This window comes from Stegastes partitus, unplaced genomic scaffold (assembly GCF_000690725.1).
Source record: "Stegastes partitus isolate 25-593 unplaced genomic scaffold, Stegastes_partitus-1.0.2 Scaffold464, whole genome shotgun sequence".
NCBI classification, from domain to species: domain Eukaryota; kingdom Metazoa; phylum Chordata; class Actinopteri; family Pomacentridae; genus Stegastes; species Stegastes partitus.
In genome coordinates, this window is record NW_007578195.1 from 262,676 (window position 1) to 283,719 (window position 21,044).

At 39.9% G+C, this 21,044-nt stretch overlaps 2 protein-coding genes across 2 annotated transcripts; both read left to right on the forward strand.

Annotated features, from left to right (window-relative positions):
• Positions 1-1,364: 1,364 nt before the first annotated feature.
• On the forward strand, positions 1,365-10,375 carry mpv17l2 (MPV17 mitochondrial inner membrane protein like 2). The gene is made up of 6 exons (XM_008286684.1): positions 1,365-1,431; positions 4,152-4,372; positions 6,030-6,191; positions 6,548-6,624; positions 7,341-7,469; positions 8,926-10,375. The coding sequence occupies exons 2-6, from the start codon at positions 4,183-4,185 to the stop codon at positions 9,022-9,024; spliced, it is 657 nt and encodes a 218-aa protein (XP_008284906.1). The 5' UTR covers positions 1,365-1,431; positions 4,152-4,182; the 3' UTR covers positions 9,025-10,375.
• A 931-nt stretch (positions 10,376-11,306) lies between these two features.
• Positions 11,307-20,325, forward strand: cist1 (colon, intestine and stomach enriched 1). The gene is made up of 4 exons (XM_008286685.1): positions 11,307-11,442; positions 14,419-14,877; positions 16,190-16,353; positions 19,875-20,325. The coding sequence occupies exons 1-4, from the start codon at positions 11,382-11,384 to the stop codon at positions 19,917-19,919; spliced, it is 729 nt and encodes a 242-aa protein (XP_008284907.1). The 5' UTR covers positions 11,307-11,381; the 3' UTR covers positions 19,920-20,325.
• The last annotated feature ends 719 nt before the right edge of the window (positions 20,326-21,044 follow it).

The following is a 21,044-nucleotide window of genomic DNA, read 5'->3' on the forward strand; positions in this document are numbered from 1 at the left end:
TGAGAATCATGTGTCACTGAGATTAAGACAGAATCAATTTGTCTGCAGTGATAAAAGATTAAAGCTGAAAAATGATCCAATATCTCAAAAATACAAATGATCTCTGGATAATTTAACTTTACCAGAAAGTAGCGCTCCCACAGGAAGCAGGACAAAGCAGGTAAATATAATTTTATGAGTTAAGTATTTTGTCAGCAGAAAAGGGGAAAGAAACAATAAAAAAGGTGAAAAGTTGCAAAAAAAAGTGACTTTATTTCTGTCACGAGAACAGACATACGACATCTACTATCAAATATCTGACAAAATTGTGAATGCATTAAATGTGCTATGATGGTTTTTAGTCAGTGTATGCCCGATACAGATAAGGATGTTCAAAAGATAAGATAAGGTAAGCCTGTATTATCCCCAGAAAATTGGGTTAGCAAAGAGAACAGTACAAAAACATATAGACATAAATAGAAAGTTTGAGTCAAATAAATACCAGAGCTTTTATTTGTCTTTAAAAGCAGAAATACATACATATGTGTCCATTCTGTTAATATTCTTCAATTATGTATTTCCTGCTGTGTTCCTTTACATCAGTAGGTGACAGTGTTTAACTGTGCAAGCCTGAGGTACAATCTACAGGTGCTGTTCAAACTCAGAAAGCAAACTGCTGAGAAACAGTGACACTGCATTTACTTAGAGCTGTTTACAGCTTTTACCACCTTAGCGGTGAGATATAAAGCCATGGTTGGATTAACATGACTGTCTGTTTGTCCCCACTGACCCCATGTTGCCCTTTGAATATCAGCCCTACTGCCACCGAGTTCCAAAGAAGTATTTCCCAAACCTCTTGTGTTAAAACAGTACATAACATGGGCTAGTTTGGTGTAATGTGAATATTTGACGTAGATATTTTTGCTTTAATGTGGCAACAATCTGTGGCCTGTAAGGACCAACATTATAGAGCCTCTAAAATAATGCTGATGAGCAGTGAACTCTTAATACCTGCCAACAGGTGCAGAAGTCTGATTGAGAGTTACAGAAAACACTTGACTGCAGTGATTGGCTCAAAGGGTTGTTCAACAAAGTATTAGTTTACAGGTCCCATCATGCTTGTTTGTTTTGTTTGTTTGCTTTTTTAGATTTCTGTTGAACTCCATTTCAAAAGCAGTGTCATGATTTTCATTTAAAAAAAATTATTTATTATAACCTCTGTCAATTTCAACTTATTTCAGTGACAGCTGTTTTTTTTCCTTCTTTAATGGGAGGGTATGAATACATTTGAGGACGAATGTCGTTGCTGTTGCTCTTCTATTTATTGGAGCTGTGTTGTTCCTCCACGCCAGCAGGGGGCGCTCACATGGTAACCACGCGGTGTTAAAGCCAGCTGTGTGTCCCTCTGCTCTGTCTTCACATCATGGATGTCACCGCAAATGCTTCCATCCAGTAAGAACAATGTTAACGTTCATATATTTATATGTAATATGATATATGTATTCAGGGCTATTGTGGTTTAACTTTGTGTTTCGCTGTGCCAGGCAAAAGTGGTTTTATAGTCCGTGTTTGTTGAGGGTCAGGTGAGGACTAAACGTGTATCTGCAGGGAACCAGACCAACCGGCGCATGTGTTGACCCTCCGTGATTTGCTAACTTGTTGACTGAATCATTGTGAAACTAAATGATACGTAAATACCAGCGTGTGTGCTGAGCCGAGTATAAAACGGTACATTACCGGGTTTTCTCCGGCCACACGGTGAGCGCTGCCGAGCTGTTCATTCAGTTTGATATGAACCAGACAGGCTAACTAGCTAACGGCTAACAGATAGCCGCGGTGAGGAGCAGTGACTCTCATTCAACACGTGATGTCTAAAAACTCTCTTTATTTACTTAATCACTGACAATACTATAAATGTCAATAAAGCAATCACTTGTCAAGCAAAGTAGGTAACGGAAGGAATGCTGACATTGCTGAGTTGTTATTTGATAAATGTTAAATAGTTTTCTATAGCATTAGCATCTGAAATGTTAAAGTAGGCTTCATACTCTGTTGTGATCTTTGTGATACTGTGAGATGATCCTTTGACATAACTGTGTGCCACACTTAATAATCAGTTATTTGAGTAGATAATAAATTATAAAGGCAACAGGCATTCATTTTAGAGATATCCTGAGTGCACTTATCCAACCAAATGTTCAATCAGAAGATAGAAGTTAGAACAATAAATTCAGGCTCCATTTCAAAATGAAGGCTGAAAAGCGTTTGTAAAGCCAGTAGTGGCCTGGTTCAGACTTATTAACAGCTATGTTTAAATTCAAATACACCTTTCAGACAAAAAACAAAAGCTTTCAGTTCAACAAGGTGATCTCTTCTCTCTGTGGCATCTCTTTTGGGACTTCGAGGGCCTCTAACAGTCCAGCACTTTGATTTTGTCCAGGACCGAAGCAGGTGACTGGTGAGCTTTGTTTCATCATCTGACTTTTGCTGATTTCTTAGAGTTTCTACGCAGAACTTAATGCACCCTCAGCTCAGTCTGGGGAGGATTCCTCCCCTGACTTGATCCCCACAAACTTGTTGCCGTCAGATCTTTGTTGGTTAAATTTGGCCTCAAACCTGCTGTACTTTTGTATCAGGGTTTTTTGTAGTTTTAATTAGAGCTATGTTAGTCTTTAAGTCTGTGAATGGTACGTCCCTCTCCTCCTGTACTCACAGTTTCACCTTGAGTTTGTCCATGCTTTTTATTGCCCCTTTATGTCTCTAGCTGGAAATGGATAACTGATAAAGAGACGACCTTCTGGTGTACTTGTAAACTGGCTCCGTTGTTTTTCATACATGAAGTAAATGATCCCAGCGATGAAAGTTTTTGAAATAATGGAAAATCCTCTAGTTAGTCACTTTTAAGCAAGAATCTCTTAAAATAGTCCACAATTTACCCTAAATTGTAGAAAAAAATCCCTAAATCTAAACTCTATAGCCACAGATGCCTTAATGTGCCTTAATATGTTTCTTAATACTTAAGCTCTTAATCCTCATATTTGATCTTGTTACATTTGTTGAGGTTAATCCTATTTGTCTAGTGGAAAACTACATTTGTTGTTTGAAATGTACTAAATAAAAACAGTGAATGACCTAATTTCTCCCTGGAGCACAGTCGAATGAGGCAAAAGATTTTTCTTATTATTTCTTATTATTATTTTGCTGAATTTATGTGGTTTGTGGTAATTTATACTATAACTAAGAATTCAAGCATACACATTCAACAAGAAGAGAATTAAGACTTAATAATTATATATGCTTGGGATACGAGTCTCTCTGTGTATTTCTGGCTGTGACAGAGAGAAGGCGGGTGTCTGTGTCTCCTGTGTGCGTCTTCCACAAACACTTCAGATTCAGTACGTTCTTCTTCACTGGTCCTACTCAACCTGGTACCACAGATTGAGTCCAGATTTAGGATCATCACTCCACTTGATTTCCCTCATTTTGGGATTTAAACTGTTCAGTTAATTGTGGTATAGGAAGTTCTACATGTTAGGGTGAGATAAAGGTCAGGAGGTCAGTGTGAAGAATGACGTCTCTACTTCTCCAGAGGTGTGGTTTTCCTCAGAATTGGCATTTTATGACCAGTATCAGGTTCTGGTTGAGGTGGGAGATGTGCTGTTGTCTCCAAGAGGGCTGTGAGTGGTCATTTTGCAGCAACCATCCGATCTGCAGATGCTTCGTTTAGGTGTGAGTTTTGGGTCGGCTCTCTTCTGAAATGCTTTCTTAGCATTGAGTGAGTGGGTTTGTAATAGATAAATTTGTGCGTTATTTTAATGCCATTTAAATGAAGGGATTTTTAAAGTTAAAATTTGTGATGTGGTAAAATGCCACTTCTGATGCTTTTGCATGCAGCCTGCTTATGATAGTCTTCCTCCCTGAGCGAGGAAGTTTACCTTTTACAATGAATAAAGCTGCAGCGCCAGGCAATGGCAATGTAAAGTATGCAGGTCGACTGTGCTTTGTCAATTTGTCGAGCTAATTAGAAAAAAAAAGATGTATAAAAGATATCAGAGGTTCTAGGTCAGCGTGAGTCGAGCTGGGCTTCTTCAGACTGGCGACTGGACTTTGACAAGGCAGTGTTTGAAAAGACATAGACACAGAAAGAGACTGAGCTGTTTTGTCTTGCACAGGTAACGGGTTCCTCTCTGCCATCCAAACGTCATGATTCCCAGGGCGGGTAAAGAGTTTCTGGTCCGCATACGGTTCTTCTGGAAGCCGTTCTTCCAGGGCCGCTACCTGCTGCTCACCAACACCCTGAGTGGAGGAGTGATGCTGTCGCTGGGAGACATCCTGCAGCAGAGCCGGGAGAACCGCAGGGAGCCGGGCCGAGTCCGGGACTGGAAGAGGACAGGTGAGAGAGAGAGAGAGACGAGGTGGAGGATGGAGTTTATGTCATAAATGCATATTAATGTAAAAGTTGCGCAATAAGGGATTGATTCATTGTGCTTTCAACGCCGTGTCTGTAATTGCCACTTTAATTTGTTGATTAAACATTTGCTCTGCATCATCTTTGAATACGTTCGGACTGTGACTGATGATTAGGAGAGCAGCAGAAGCAGAACAAACTTATTTTAAGTCATTTGTTTTTGTGACTGTGTGGAGTACAGAGGAGGGCAGATGCTGTCTCTACTTTTTGTATCTATGCAACAGTGATCGTTCTGTTACAGTCCATTAATTAAATGTACGAACTTCTGCAAAAGGCAGCTGGACTTTTCTTTTTGGTTCTCTTATCAGAGAGGCGTCTTCAGTTCTGGGATTAGAGGTGAACCCTCTTCAAGAACCAATAAAAGAAGTCCAGTTGCTTCTGCTGAAGCTTTTAGCATTAAGAATCTACATAGACAGCCCATTAGTTTGTTTTCTGACCAGTAAAAATACGCAAACATAACAACACAAAACATTTTAATTATCTTGGCATAGCAGTTGGTAGAAAATATACAGCTGGTAAAAAAATTTAATTTAATTTAGTTTCGAAAAAAGTAACTTCACACCCAAAAAAAGTTTCTATAGCAGCTCACTACAGTGACGTACAGATGTAATCTGGGTCACTGTGTGAACAGGAAAATTTACAATTAGCAGCGAAAAAGAAAAAGAAAAAAAGATTTTCTGTTCAGTGTTCATTTAGTATTTCAACAGCCCTGAGATATGTGCTGTCTTTTAGTCTGTTTTTGCTCTTATTGCCCAGAGGGTTGCACTATGAAGCAAGATTAGTGGGTTATCAGGTATGTTGAGCTCAAAGTCAGAGTTTTCAGTGTCACAAAGGTGGCTATCTTTTTTTTACTTGCTAGATCTCCATGGTAACCGATGCTGTGGAGCTAGATCTTCATGGTAACTAGAGCTGTGGCGCTAACCCGGTCAGGAGCAGATTATGTTCAGAGTTTAGGATGTAAATCGGCTGGAAAGAGCATCTCCCTTTAACCAAATGTTTTATCTGCAAACATGCTGAGCTGTACGTCACTAATATCACTGAATGAAGCCACGGAGTTACAGTATTACACACTGTAAATATCACGTTGCCATGGGAACCAGGCATGTATTTAGTGGACGATGCAGAAATCACATAAATATGTTTTTATGTTTGGCTCTGATCTGCTGTCAAGTCCATTTCCACTGCTGCTACTGGAGCTGCTAGAACACAGATCAGAACATGGATTATTCTGCTGGTATTTATTACAGAGAATATTCAGTCAATGACATTAATTTTGCTCTGATTGGGCCAAACAATAAAGTGATATCCTGCATTATGGGACAGTGTCAGACCTAAATGTACTTCAATACAAGATCAGGTTTAAATATATGAAGTTTAAAGTTAAACTTTACGCGCAGCTGTCAGTTGGAATTAAGCGACTGCATCAGTAAAATATTATATATGAACACATTTAACAGTTTTCTGTCTTGCACCATTTGCAGTAGCGGCGCTTTTTACCATCATACATTTTTATATCCCTCATTGTTCTCCCTTTAAACAACCTAATGTTCCCTTTTTCCCCTTTATTTATTTCCCCCTGAAGGTCGCATGTTTGTGGTGGGCTGCTCCATGGGTCCACTGCTGCACTACTGGTACAACTGGCTGGACAGAGTGTATGTGGGCAAAGCTCTGAACACGTTGAGCAAGAAAGTGCTGGTGGACCAGCTTGTCGCCTCACCGACGTTGGGGATGTGGTATTTTTTAGGTGAGGAGTAGTTTATTGACACGAAGCAGTCTCATCGTGCACAAGTACACACCTGAACATTCGTCAGAGCACGTAAGTGTATGAGCAGTTTCTTAATGACGCAGGTAAGAAAGCGAGTACGGTCAAAGGTTGCGCATAAAGACGTGGGTGAGGTGAGACAAAAGACGGCTTATGTCGTAATCACAGGTGTACAGAGTTCAGAGGTCACCTGTGATAAAACCTTTTGGAACTGACTAATTTGTTTATGATCACCTCCATGTTTTATATAGGGTCACCAGTTTCTGGCCTTATCTGAAGTTGGTTGTAATGAAGTGTGTTGCTGACGCACATCTGACAGACAACTCTGTTTATTGCAGGTATGGACCTCTTGCAGGGACGCAGTTTATCCGAAGGATGGGTGGATTTTAGAGACAAGTTCTGGGAGTTTTATAAGGCAAGTCCACCTGTCAGACCTGCAGAGCTGCGTGCATGTGCTCACACTAATAATCACTCATCACATCCCAAGCTTTTGTTATTTTTTGAACAAAGATGAGAAGTTAACTTTGCATTTGAAACTGAACCTGACTGCCTCATCTGTGCTTGTGTTAGGATGAAACACAAAGAGAGAAAAACTGAATGTGAGCCTCAATCCATGCTTGATTTTCTACTGCTCAACTTTCCAGATGTGAAGAAATAAATCTGCTACATTCTACCAGTATTGTGATTTTGGGTCACATTGGTGGAATATTTGGCGCCTCAAGAGTTGAAATGTCGTTGTTGTCACATGGACAAATTAAGCAAACGTAACTATATTCAGGTAACATACAGACAGGACCACTTTGCACACCGTAGAGAAGAACAATGTAGGAACAGACTGCGTGTATATAATATCCACATATTCATTTAACGCTCTCTGCTCTTCTGCAAACAAAAAGGCTCAAAGAATAATCTGACCGCTTCCCCCGTCAGTCACATTTATCAAAACCGACAACTTGGTTTCTTGCCAGTTGGAAGTAACTGACGGAGCAAACACAACCTCCCAGTCACAGCTTGTTCATGTGCCGTGTTTGGTTTCTCCTGCAGGCAGCGCAAACTCCCCTCCACTGGTGTCAGTTTCAACAGTGTTTGCGCAGATTGATTTGTGCTAATCTGTGCCGTTCTCGCTGACAGATGGACTGGTGTGTTTGGCCTGCCGCTCAGACGATCAACTTCTACTTTCTCTCGCCCAAATTCCGCGTCGTGTACATCAACTTTGTGACCTTAGGGTGGGACACCTACCTCTCCTACCTCAAACACAGGGTGAGTCAGCTCAAAGGGACATTTGCTTATTATGTGACCATCTGGTAGCCTGTAGGTTTTATGTGCTAGAAGGTTTTTACCACTGTGGGTCTTGTGCATGAGGTTTAACTACAGATTCTTTTACATTTTATTGTGATTATCTTATTAATTGTATAAGTATTTAACTCTCATTCTCATTTCTTTTGTTGTTTTCTGTCTTTTTGCCCCAATGAAGGCTACGTTTTCAAACTTACATGGATGAACTCAGAGAAACCAATATACAGTGAGGTCCAAAAGTCTGATAACGTTAACGAAGATGCTTCTGTTTTTCATTTGTTTTGAATTGTCTTTACATTCTTTCATTACAAATGACAACATGAGCTCAGCAGTTATGTTGACAAGATGGATCTCTGAGAAATGTGCATGGATTTCAGGATGTCTGCACACAACCTGGTAACAGGTGTCGTCTCAGCGGGATCTGACGGCGTTCCAAAGAGCCTCTTGTGAACGTTGTGCCTGGTACATGTTCATCAGGGTTGAGGTCAGGTGACTGTGGAGGAAAGTTCACCACGGCCAGCTTTTTTTGGTCTACCAGTCAACGCTTCGAGGTGTGTTGGGGCTCGTTGTCCTGCTGAGTGAAACATGCCTCTGATGAATGGAGCGCTGCTTCTCCCTGCTCAGTGTGGAGTCCATTCAGTCCAACTCCATTCTCGAATGTCCCCCACCTCCACGTCTCACTGTGGGTTTGAAACACTGTCTCGTCTCCTGACTACTCATCTTTAACTTGGATTTATCAACAAATAGAACCTTTTTTTTCCTCATTATCACAGTGAAAAGCTGTTCTGTCTCAGCCCACCTCAGGTGTTTGGCCCGTCAGAGAGGCAATTTAAAGACGCTACGCTTCCCTTTTACTGATTGGAATCTTACGTTCTTCATTTAGCAAGGTCTGCGATGAAGTGGATTTGTCTATCTCCTCTTCAACGCAGCTTGATGCACTGATGTTCTGATGTGCCCGCTGCTCCTTCACCTTTGGATCCCAGCTGATCAAGCTTCTGAGTTGTGCAGAGCCACTGTGGAAACCTCTAGTCCGGCCGTGTTTTGATGCTGAGAAAACAGACATGTTTATAACAGTAAACAATGGCAGCAAATTGATTCACCTGAACATGTCTCTGATGAAGCACACTGAAGGGAAGACGATATGACCCAAGGAAATAAGTGAACATGGTTAATGCTGCACATTTGCTTGACTTCGCCTACTCTGTTTGGTTGTTGACCTATAAATAGTTTAGAATATTCTATATTTTATGTATTAGTTGCTATGTTTCTTATTACTGAAAACTCCAATTATTTCCGGTTTTACTTTAGATGTAGTCTCAGACTTTTGGACCCTACTGTATATGTCAAAACTCTCTTCCTGGGCTGTTTAGTCTGTCAACTATTATACTGACGTGTCCATTGGTTTTTGTTGTGTTGACAGGATGACGTGCAGCATGCTGATGTGGCGTCAGACAGCAGCGCAGAGGATGTACAGCAGGAAGCACTGCCACCATCTGAACCTCTGAAGGAGAAGGTTTAGACGCAGAGTTCATCCTCAGCTGTGAAGCTCTTTAGAGGCTGTTTTTTTTTTTTATGTGGGTTCAGGATTCTTGTCCTCCCTTCTTTGAAAATGCTGCTGACTGTTGTGTGCAACAGTTTGTGTTTTTCTGGTGATCTCTTCCCTCCTCTCTCAAGTTTAAACTGACCTCAGGTTTCTGTCTGAGGAGTTGTGGATGTTTAAGTCGAAGTGCTGGGACGGTTTTCGCTCTCCATGTCTGAGGACTTTTAATGTGTCTCCGTCCATTTTGTTTCTTTATGTCTGGACGATGTGCACTCCTGATCAGGGATGAAAAGCTGTTTCACTGCCCTCAGCCACTTTCCCATCTGAAAATCTATTTGCAAAGTGGTTTTCGTGGGAATCTCTCGAATGCATCCAGACGTTTCTCCAACTTCTCAGCAACTATCATCTTTGTTGTACTGTTACACCCAAAGCTTGAAACTGACTGAGATGTTTCTGTTGTTTTGTCTGTTTTTGTGGAAGAATCAGTACTGATGTGATCCAGCTGCTGAGTTTTCCACATTAAGCCATGTTAACCTGTGTGAACTTTGCCTTAATGTGTAGCCCAGAGCTACACTTGTTTTCATGCCAAATAGCCTCGACCTATTCCGCCTATCCTTTTTAGGGTACCTATAAAACGATGCATGATTGTCAATCTATAGTGTAAATTGTTAAATAGAAGAGCTTTGATGTTTTATCATATGATACAGATTCAGCATCTGTACATGTAGCTTGATTTTTTTTGTAGAATTAAGCTGTAAAATTGTTTTTAAACTGTTGAGTAGTTTTACATTAGTGACTGTACAAATGACCTAATAGACTGTGTATTTCTACCAGATAAGTTATTGATAGACTTTGATGATCAAAGAAAATTGCATAAATGGTGTCAACAAGAAATCTATGAAGCACTATTTATTATATACAGATATATTTAATTTTTGACACCGTCGTTGGTGCTACTGCTGTGTTTGTATAGTACTAACAGACCTGTAAGTATGATGATGGGCGTTACCACATAAAACGTCATTGCTACACTAATCTGTGTAAAGAACGAAGAATTCTGTAAAGTCGGTATAATAAAAACACTTGACTATAAGGGAGTTAAATGAAACAATGACTTTCTTCCAGTACTTCATATTCCGATGAGACTTTCTGTTTGAGGAACAGAAGGGATGGGCGTGAATAAATACACTCTGGTGTTCTCATGAGACTCGCAGTTCTTTAAATAAATCTTTAAAATCAGGACCTGTTCAGAATTTTTTAAACGATGGAGAATTAAAAGAAAAAATGAACACATTCCATGTTTCTTGTAAAATAAATATGCTTATTTGTACAATTATGACCTTTTCTTCTGAGTTCTGTTTACGAAAGAGGAGGTTCAGTTCTTTGCACTTCTGCACATTTCTCTCAGTGTGACATGTTGTCTTTAATAATCAGCTTCAGTAATGTGTATCCATATGACAGCATTCATTACTAGAATATCCAACATGTACTGTGAAAATCAGTGATTTTAGGGCTTTCCCCCCCTTAAAAAAAACAAAAAACAAACAGATTCCCTCTGTGTTTTTGAAATACACCAAAGTATCAATATAATAACAATTTTTACTTAATATTTTTGATATCATGCAAATGTATCCATTATTATTATTATTATTATGTGATGGTATGTAAGATTAAAGCTACAAAATGCATTTTAATTGTGGAATATTACCATATTGTTTTATAAGATGGTTATTTTATGTTATTGTACTTTTTGTTTGTTTGAGGTTTTTGTTTGTTTTTGTTTTTTGGGTTATTTTGTTTTCCAGCTCCTGGAATATTAACTTTTAGTCTTGTTATAGTGCATTCATGATTTCATTGTAGCGAAGAGTTTGTGTGTTACACACTCATTACACACATTGCTGTATATGTTCTTGTCATATGAGTTTAAAACTTGTAGGTGAAAATCTGCTAAAACTGATTTAGCAGAAGAATAAAAACTGCATTGCAACAAGATGTTTCCGCTGCACAGAACATAAGCTGGAAAGAGCTTGAGGCTATTTAGAGAGTGAAAGTGTTCATGACGTTCGATAGCTTGAGCCAGCTGACATAAATATCACTTTATTGTGTAAAAGCCACTTTAAAATACATGTGTGATGTGCAGCTGTGGGCAGCAGGGATGGAGGGAAAAGCAAACACACACGACCTTGTTCAAATATTGACTGACTCACATGAAGAATCAGATATGCAACAGGCCACGTTTAAAGCACTCCTCCTCCGGCATTCAACACATCCTGCTGTCAAGGATGTAGTGTGTTAGAGTGTCGTTGATATGACTGCCAGCCGTTTCCTCTCTCAACATGCCTGCAGCGATGCACCTCACTGTCCTGGTGTGCCTGCTGATGGTGGCAATCTGTAGCGGTAAGTCAACGCTTCTCGTTTTCGCCTTTTAAACTCGGGGGTTCAGTGCGTTTGAGAATTTGATAGTGATGTTAAAGTCTTACAAAGATGCAAATTTATGCAAACAGGAAGCTTCCTGCAGTGAGAGGGAGGTTCAGTATGTCTGTCTGAGATAGCAGTGTGCAGGTTACTTCTCCATAAGCAAGAAAATGTTGTATTTAGTGCCATTTTATACCCCAAACCCTATTATAAAGCAATATCTGAGGTCAGGGTTAACAGCCAAGTTGTAGCACGGAAACCTTATAATTAATTCAGTAAGATATTAATGTGTTTTTTTTTGTAAAACACATGTCAAAGTTTCTGCACTTTAAAAATTGCTATGAGTAAATAATGAGGAAGTTAAGTGGGAAGGTCACATCTAGGAAGAAACTGAGGTTAATATTTAACCAGTGAAAGGGAACCATAGTTAAACCCAATGAATCGTCTGCTACTTCTGCAAACACTTTAATGAACACGCACGTACACAGCATCAGCAGGGAAACTAGTTATTACCTGACAGACTGTTTATTCTGCTAAATTAAATGCGCTGAAGAGTCAACAGCTTCACTCCAACTGTGACACAAAGAGGAACAAAACTAGATGACAAAACAATCTCACGTCAAGGTCCCATTAGAAGTTTGGTGGGGGCGCTTTCAATCCCATCACACAACCTGCATCAGCAGCAGAGTGTGTTCTACTGATGGTCAAATTTAGATATTTCCCGGCCAAAAGTTGAGATTCTAAGTTCATTCTTCCTTAAAAACAGCTGCAGTTATCACAACAATCTCACTGAGGCCCATGTGGTGCAGCAGCTCCTCGAGCAGGAGCTTTGACTGTGTCACAGTAAACAGCCAAAAACAGAGATGTGATTTAAAAACCCCTGAGCAACTACTTCATGGTCCTGAGGTGAAACTGCTTCTAGCTAAAAAGCTCAGCTTCAAAACAGTTGTAGTGTCTCAGGATGCTTTTTCAAAGCTTTGCCTTGCTGCACAAAACACACCTTGGGGGTAAAACAATGAAAAGTCTGTGCACTGAATTGTTAAACTATAAGTTAACATCAGCGCTACTGTACATTGAACAGGACTCCATCACCTCCAGTAGAAAGGCCCTTAAGGTACCTCAGGTAAAATTTCTACCAATGATTGATCTGCTTCTACAACATGTTGGATCGCATCCATGAAAAAACAATCCAAAAGTGCATCAAACATTAGAGCATTGAACTACTTTGTGGGCTCAGACCAAATCGATAACGGCCTCATGGATGTGAATTTTCACATACATGACCTTTTTTTTTAACACCCTACTGATGAGTTAACAAACATTGGAAGTGTGTAATGAATGAGTAGACACTGATGGAAATCTATTAATGTTGTTGTGAAACGCTACATGAAAATCCAAGATGAGCCTCGGACTTAAAAAGAAGAGCTCCGATGTTTACGTAGAAATATTCGTTCTCGCGGTTTAGTTGTAGCAACTGGACTTGCTTGAGTTCCTTGAAGACGTTCCACCTCTCATCCAAGAGGCTTCATCAGTTCTGACTGACTAGTTGGGAGTTCCGGGTACTTATATCTTTAAGGAGCCATTAACACCTGAGTTAGTCAGAACTGATGAAGCCTTTTGGATGAGAGGTGGAGCGTCTTCAAGGAACTCAAGCAAGTCCAGTTGCTACGATTGAACTATGAGAATAACCATGACCTGGATGACTGAGAATCTTCACAGACATGTAGAAATATTCAAGTCTTTAAGTTTCAGTGCAGTAAAAATAGAGTATTAACAACATCTCAATCAGTTATATTACAACATGTTTTATTGATGGAGTGTATTTTGTATTATTGATCTGTATCTGTAAAGTAACTGGTAGCTGAAGTTAATAAAGATGACAGCATTTTCCTGTGAATCACGGTGGAGCAGAAGTCCAATGTGGTAGAAATGAACATACTTACCGTGCAGTATTTCAGTCCCATTTGTCCAGATCATCCCATATATTTTATACTAATATCCCATATTTAGAAATGTTTATTGCACTTTACATGAAGTTAGTTGAAAAAGTAAAACTCCTCACTGCATTATTGTTTGAGACGTCCTCCCTTTACTTTTAGTGTTTAAATCTTTTAAATGAGGAATGTTGCTCTGGACTCCACAGTATGCTTGATTTAAGCAAAAAGGACACCAACGATCGGAGTCAGGGCGACATTAAAATGATCCTCAAAATTTTCAAAATATTAAATGATAAATTTTTTACTCTCTTTAGCTGCTTACTCCATCGTCACGGCTTACATCTGGTGCTGCTGGACTGAAGTCAGGAAGTTAAATCTGTAGCACACAATCTGGTTCTCAGATGAAGACGTATTTACGATGCCATGAGCCTTTATTTGCATTGCTGCAGCGGCAAATGGGACAGTGCAAACATAAAAAAAAGAACCAAAAATACGTACATATATATTAGTTTTTTCCATATGTAAACATTCAGATTTTCCAAATTCCTCTGAATGTGCACATGTCAGTGATGTTGCACAGATTTTCTAGCACACGTGTGACAGTTCTGGTCTCAGGCCTGTGTTGTTATTTTCATCTTTTCATCCTGCATCCTGTCACACTTCATCCACCCACCAGATGTCCTGAGATTTTCCTCCTGCTTCCGGTCACCTGACTCCCACACGCACCTTTACCTGTCTTCCAATGCCCCAGAGCACGTAGCTGGTTGTCAGATTATTGAGTCAGTTCTGTTTCTCACGTTGTCCTGTTTTCTGCCTGCCTGCAAACACGTACACCTCCGATGACCGCTTGTTCACAGGACGCATGATTTCCAGCTACGCCTCTGCTTTTAGATTCAAAATCTGCAATGCTATCTACTGGGAACAAAAAATGCCAACAAACCCTTTTCACGTGCCTAATCTTGATCAGGTGAGAATGCTGTGCATCATCACGTAATTTTCCACGTTGTTTGTTCCTCTGCAGACGTCAGCACGACAACCGCAAGTGCTGCACAAGTCACCAGTTTAGTCGTTTCATCCACTGCAAAACCTACCACCAACCCAGCTACTACCGCCAACACAAAACCTGCCACCAACCCAGCTACTACCGCCAACGCAAAACCTGCCACCAGCCCAGCTACTACCGCTAACACAAAACCTACTGCCAACACAACACCTACGACCAACCCAGCTGCTACTGCCAACACAACACCTACCACCAACCCAGCTACTACTGCCAACACAACACTTACCACCAACACAACACACCAGAACACCACTGCAGTTGCTTCAGTGTCACCACAAACTGGACCCAATCTTCCACCTCAGACTACAGCCATCAACCAGACATCTAATGAGACAGTAACCCAAAGATCAACACTACCGTCAACATCCCAGTCGCCAAATGCCACAGCAACCACCACCGGGAACACAACCAACTCAGGTCAGAGTCTCTCATGGATGTTTTTTTTTTTTTAATTTTTAAATTCCGTATGCCAAAAAAACACCTGTCACAGTTTAAAATGCAACACTGTCACGTACATATTGTGCATTTATGGTTGCAGTGATGTGTTCATGTGTTAAATGTTTATTCAGCAGCATATTTTATTTCATTTAAAGCGCACTTAGCTCCTTTTGGACACAAGGGACAGCAGCGGATCTTCAAAACCAGCCACTCTAAAACAAGCTACCTTTTCTCCAACCTTAAGGCCACAGAATGTGTTTAATTTTGAGGCCTCACTCTGCTTCTAGCTAAACGCACTTTCAGTAAAGGCTGAAGGCTGCAGTCGGCCTTTCATGTTTTAACTGGAAGCGATTGTGAAACTGTGAAACTGTGGGAGTCTTTTAGCCAGAAACCTAGTAATGTGTGGTCTGTTGGCAAACTGCAAACTGGAAAAGACTGATCACACCAGAACAAGTGCTGCATGAACACTGGAAGCGGAAGCATCTCTCGGTGCTTCGTGGAGACTGCAGCCACATGCGGCACCGTCCTGTTTGCTCTTTGTAAACAGTCAAGCGCAATAAAAGATTGTCAGCACGTGGAACGTGTTCTGCATCACTTAAAGTTGATTTTCTAAATGTTTTTATTACCCCCATGTACAAGGCATTCCCGTGCCACTGCTGTTGTGGTAATGTGACGTTATGACTGTGCGTCACCTCATGTTTTTTGGCCGTTTTATATTTTGTGTTTACGTCTGTGCTTGAGTGAAAAATGTCCCAAACTAATGACTCCACACTGCTGTGTAAATACATTTGCTAGTGATTATCTTAACTTCACGTCACTGTAATGATGATGTGAGTCCAGGTTATAACCATTTTTATTTTAGATCCCAGAAAGGTTTGTTGTGACATACAGGTGGTTAATTAATCTATTTGTTCTTTCAGTTCAAAGTCCAGTATTTTGCTGATTAGTCTTTTGACAAATGGGGTGAATTAATATTATGACCACCATAACACAGCAGTGATAATAAAGTACTGATTTTGTTCAATAAAAAAAAGTAATAAAACACTATTTAGAAGAATTGCAAAAATTATCATTAAATTAATCAACAAATTCTCAACTAATAAGGAATGATTACTCTGAACAGTGCAAGCCTAATTTGAGCTTTAATGTTTTCAAAGTTTAATGTTACAGTGTGAAGTAGTTTGGATGAGCCGTTGGTTGATGATATTGACAAAAGCCTCCAGCAGCGTTCTGAACAGATAAGCTTTGAAACAAGTACTAAAGGTAACTTCTTTGCTCGTCTTGTTTTCAGCTCTTCCACCCGACTGGGAGAAAGGTGACTTGAGAGCAAACCCCGGCCTTGTTGCTGTCATTTGCATCTTCTGCATCATCCTGGGCCTCGTGCTGGTGGTCTTCACGGTGAAATGTGTCCGATCACAGAGGTCCAGCTTTGAGAGGCTTGAAGAAGTGCCGCTGGTGAGTTAGACAAGAGGAACCTGATGTTTTAACTATAATACTGGTTGATTAAACTTAATCAAAACTAAACTGGGTACGTAACACATTTGGACAAGAGAAACATCGTTTGATGGATGGGCATGGATTTTTTAGTACAAATACACATTGCAGTCTCTTAAGCGATCTCTTAACTTTTCATACAGGGGCATTGACAGGTTAAGTCTTTTGTTTTTCCAGTTAGTGACTAGCTGTAGCAGTAGCAATAGTGTTATTGTTTAACAGAGGTGATGACCCAATGAAATCACCTCTCTGCTCCACACCACCAGCCAACGCTCCCATGTGCATGGGGGTGCCAGGTTCATTAGAGTGACTTTTGATTATGTATGCATTTGATTCTATTTTTTTTCTATTTTTGACAAAAACTTTTTGAGCATTCTGTGCAGTTGCAGCCACATTTAGAGCACACAAGAAAATTGTGTAACATTATTTAAATGTCAAACGATTAAAAACTGCATCACTTTACACTAACTGCATTACTTCTAAGTTGAACAGTTTGCTTGGATTTATTGGGTTAAAGTACAGGCCTCACATGAAGAACTCAATGCCACACAAGTCAGTACACCTGTTATAACTGAGATTCTTTGATTTTTCAATACTTCATATGTTCACCTTTATTTTTAATGGTAGAATTAGTCCTCCTTGGCATGGAGGAAACGTTTGATAGGGAAGTTCTGCTCTTCAAAGACATTCCTTTTCAGCTGCTCTTTGCTTGACGGGTTGTGTTGCTCAAATATTCTCTTTAAAAATACCTCAAAGGTGTTCTACTGGATTTAAATCAGGCGACATACTTGGCCACAAATTTCCGTTTTTTTCTTCTTTGAAAAGACCATTTGTCAATTCTAAAGCACTTGCCCGTCTGTTTTTCAGCGTTAGATTATACAAATAACACATTGTCTATGGCATCATTGCAGCAGATCAGCCCCTGCAGCTGTGATTAGTGGTACTACAGCTCGTTTTATATCTCATGACTACTGCTGCAGCTGTTCGATTGATTTTTAGTTATTCATCCACCCTACTGTTTTCTTTTTCCATCTATGTTAAGTCTCACATTCTGGGTTTTCATATCCTCTGGTGATTCTTTTTCCATGTGAAGCCATGATGCAGACACACAGACCAGAGGTTCCAAACTGAGAAAGTGTTCAAAGGTCATTTTATAACTGCATTCATGCACTTAGACTAATCAGGTGTCTTCAGTTTAGTTTCAGTGATCACAGGTTTTCTAACTTGTGCATCACTTCTGTTGCATCAAGTTTTTATTTCGGAGACTCTACTTTCAATGTAGTCTTTTAAAAACAACTGTCGATTGCTCATAGGAAGTATTACTCTACTTGTCAGCTTAGAAATACTACAGCTTTTCAGAGGTGTTGCAATTTTGAATCACTTAACATTTAAGATTTATTACGCAGGGGTGGACTCGCTTCTCTTGCACACTGTCGATAAGGAATGATCATTTTAACAACGCACAATGAGAGATAATGAGTTTTTTCCTATCATACTGGTATTTCCACCAGCAGAGGGAGACACATACTTGTTATCTTGTGTGAAATGCTTGGGACTAGAACAACGTGTGACTCTGGCAGCTGCACAGTGTCTTGCCCCAGAGGGAATAGAACTATCAGCCTTGGCAGGGTATAAAGGGCAAGCATTTTAAATGTTTTCAGTTGCCATGTGTCATTTTCTTCCTTTTTCCCCTCAGCAATGAGCACAGTGGTTTGCTGCTTGCTCTTTTACGTAAACAGGAAATCTGACAGTGTGTGAAAAAGCCTCACAGGGCAGTGAGTGTTGAGTATGACATGACTTATTCTTTAGAAATGAAAAGCTTATCATTAACCATCCATCAGTGCGTCAGTTGGCAGTCAGACACCGTCAGCATCTGGGAGTTTTCAAGTTACATGTCATGTGAAAGTGTAAGCAAGAATCAGATCTCCACCATGTGAAAAACAAAAAGCAAAACATCTTGAACATGTTCACCATGTGCTTTACAAAAAACACCTGTGCAGACTGCAATCCAATACAACAGATATGATCAAATATATGTACGTACTTTACTATTTTGTTTGTGGATAAAATATTAATGTGTGCTTTTCAATGCAGTGCACCACCACCACCATGCACTATGACCTCAATAGTAAACATTAAATACAAGTGTCATCTTTCTAATCTCAACAAAAGCTAAAAGAAAAAAAAAAAAGAAGAATTGCAAAAATACAATTTCCAACAGAAAATTTAATTGGGGGCTGCAAGGTGACTCGGTGGTTAGCGCCATTGCCTCGCAGCAAGAAGGTCGCCGGTTAGGACCCCTGGGATCTTTCTGTGTGAAGTCTCCATGTTCTCCCCATGCAGCGTCTCTGGCTTCCTCCCACACAGTCAAAAAAACATGTTGAGGTTAACTGGTGATTCTAAATTGTCCGTAGGTGTGAATGATGAGTGTGCTTGGTTGTCTGTCTCTAAGTGTAGCCCTGTGATAGACTGGTTACCTGTCCAGGTGAACCTGCCTTCACCCTGAGTCAGCTGAGATAGACTCCAGCCCCCCATGACCCTAGTGAGGATTAAGTGGTGTATAGATGATAGATGGATTGAAATTCAATTAAATTGCACTGGATTGCACAGTTGTGACAATTAGAGTGCTCAGTGTTTATCTTTATTGCCGCACGACTGTAGGAGCTGTAAAAATCTTCCAGAACATTGTGCTGAATTAGGACAGAGGGTACGTTTATGAACGGAGAGAGCAGCACACACAATACATAGCCTACAATAGGGGACGTAAACAGCTGATTTTGCAAAGTGAGCAGGCAATGATGAAACGATAGCTTACTTACAGGGTTAATAAATGTCAAGGCAAATGTCTATAAAGAAAAAAACAGTACAAAGGATTATGAAGCAACTCTGACTACACTGACAAGATTTTCCCTTCACTACATGGCAAACTACTGAATACTTTCCTTTGTATTATTTAACTTAATTTAACTAAAAAAAAAATAAAAATCAATAACAACATTTGCAGCTTTTTACAAATACAATGTAATTTAGTTAAATATGTTATTTTCCCTGCCTGAGAAGCTTGTGAAAGTAATAAAAGGCATCGTTGCATTGTAAAACATTTTGACATTTACTAAATTATATTTGAGACATAAAAATAGGAATTTTTTAGAGGTCACATGCAATTTCTCGGAGTCAACTGACTGGCAGCCCTGTATAATCAATTAATATTTAATCCCATTAAATGTGTATGAGAGCAAAGACGTAGGCCTCCTGTTACGCTGACTCAAAATGGGTTGCTGCAAACAACAGACGTAATCAAATAAAAGAAAAATCTAATAAATCCACTATAAATGTGCTACCGGTGCACACGGAATCATGGTTAAGTTTAGTTTTGATGGTAAACCAGGTTTGTAACACCAAACATCCCATACAAGCGTTTCTGCACCATGATGATTGTAGGTCACTACGAATGACTTGTTTGCTTTCTGTTGTTTCTCCAGGGCAAAGTGAACGAGGAGTCTCCGTTCGCCCATTACTCAAAATGACGGAGAAGGCTTCGTGAGACATCAAATGCCCCGAGGAGTTCTTTCTGTTGCAGGACACTGATGTTTCTGGACAGAAAAACGCACAGAAATGTTGTCCACACCAGCATTGGCTTCAGGCAAATACAAAACAGCAACTTTTATGTTTTTCTTTCAGGCTTCGGACTTCTTTATGTCGCACTTTTGTCATTGGCTGTGGAAGATCTCTGCCCCAGCTTTGACCTGTTCGTTAGGCTGCTTGTCATTCAGTTGATTTAAGTTCTGAAGCTTAATCCAATAGCTCTTGCACTAAGTCTTCCTACAGTGTTTGTTTTGAAAAAAGAAACAGCCTCAAAGGTAAAACTGTAAATGTAATGTTTCCTAAAATGATATATGACCTACATACATAAAAAGTATTCCCCCCCTTCAAGGTTTTCTTCTTTAATTTATTTTCAGTGTTGAAGCATGCTGGTGGCAGCATCATGATGTGGGGATGGGTCACCCTGGAAGGCTTGTAAAGGTAGAGGGTGAAATGAAAGCAGCGAAGTGAAGAGAAATCCTGGAGGACAACCTGATGCAGGAGAACTGCAACTTGGGAGAAGCTTTGTTTTTTTTCCCAGCAAGACAATGACTTAAAGCATACAGCCAGAGCTACACAGAAATAGTTTAAAGACAGCAGGGTGAATATTTTGGAGCGGCCGAATCTAAGCCCAGACCTCAATCTAACTTAGAATTTGTGGCTGGACTCCAAAATGGCTGTTCACTCACAATCCCTGACAGAGCTTGAGCAGTTTTGCAAAGAAGAAAGGGGAAGAGTTGCAGCGTCCAGATGTGCAAAGCTGATCGAAACCTCTCTACACAGGCTCCGTGCCTAAAGGTGGCACCACTAAATACTGATGGAAGGGGGTGAATACTTATGCCATCACTCATTTTACCTTTTATTTTTTTAACTAACATTCCTTTTGATCTTTATTTTATTTTATTTTATTTATTTTTTTATTTTAATGCACAATTCTAAAGTACAAATGCCTTTTGGGTAATTATTGTATAAATGGAAACATAACTGTAACTGCAATCTTACATATAATGCAAATATGATAAATATAATTATTGTTTATATATGATGTTCAAGAAACGTTTTCAGTAGCA

Excerpts from the sequence above, each read along its gene's own strand:
- mpv17l2 (XM_008286684.1), top strand. The coding sequence starts at position 4,183 with ATGATTCCCAGGGCGGGTAAAGAGTTTCTGGTCCGCATACGGTTCTTC. Across the intron at positions 4,373-6,029 it reads CCGGGACTGGAAGAGGACAG|GTCGCATGTTTGTGGTGGGC; the intron begins GTGAGAGAGAGA and ends TTCCCCCTGAAG. Across the intron at positions 6,625-7,340 it reads AGTTCTGGGAGTTTTATAAG|ATGGACTGGTGTGTTTGGCC; the intron begins GCAAGTCCACCT and ends TCTCGCTGACAG.
- cist1 (XM_008286685.1), top strand. The coding sequence starts at position 11,382 with ATGCCTGCAGCGATGCACCTCACTGTCCTGGTGTGCCTGCTGATGGTG. Across the intron at positions 11,443-14,418 it reads GATGGTGGCAATCTGTAGCG|ACGTCAGCACGACAACCGCA; the intron begins GTAAGTCAACGC and ends GTTCCTCTGCAG. Across the intron at positions 16,354-19,874 it reads GGCTTGAAGAAGTGCCGCTG|GGCAAAGTGAACGAGGAGTC; the intron begins GTGAGTTAGACA and ends TTGTTTCTCCAG.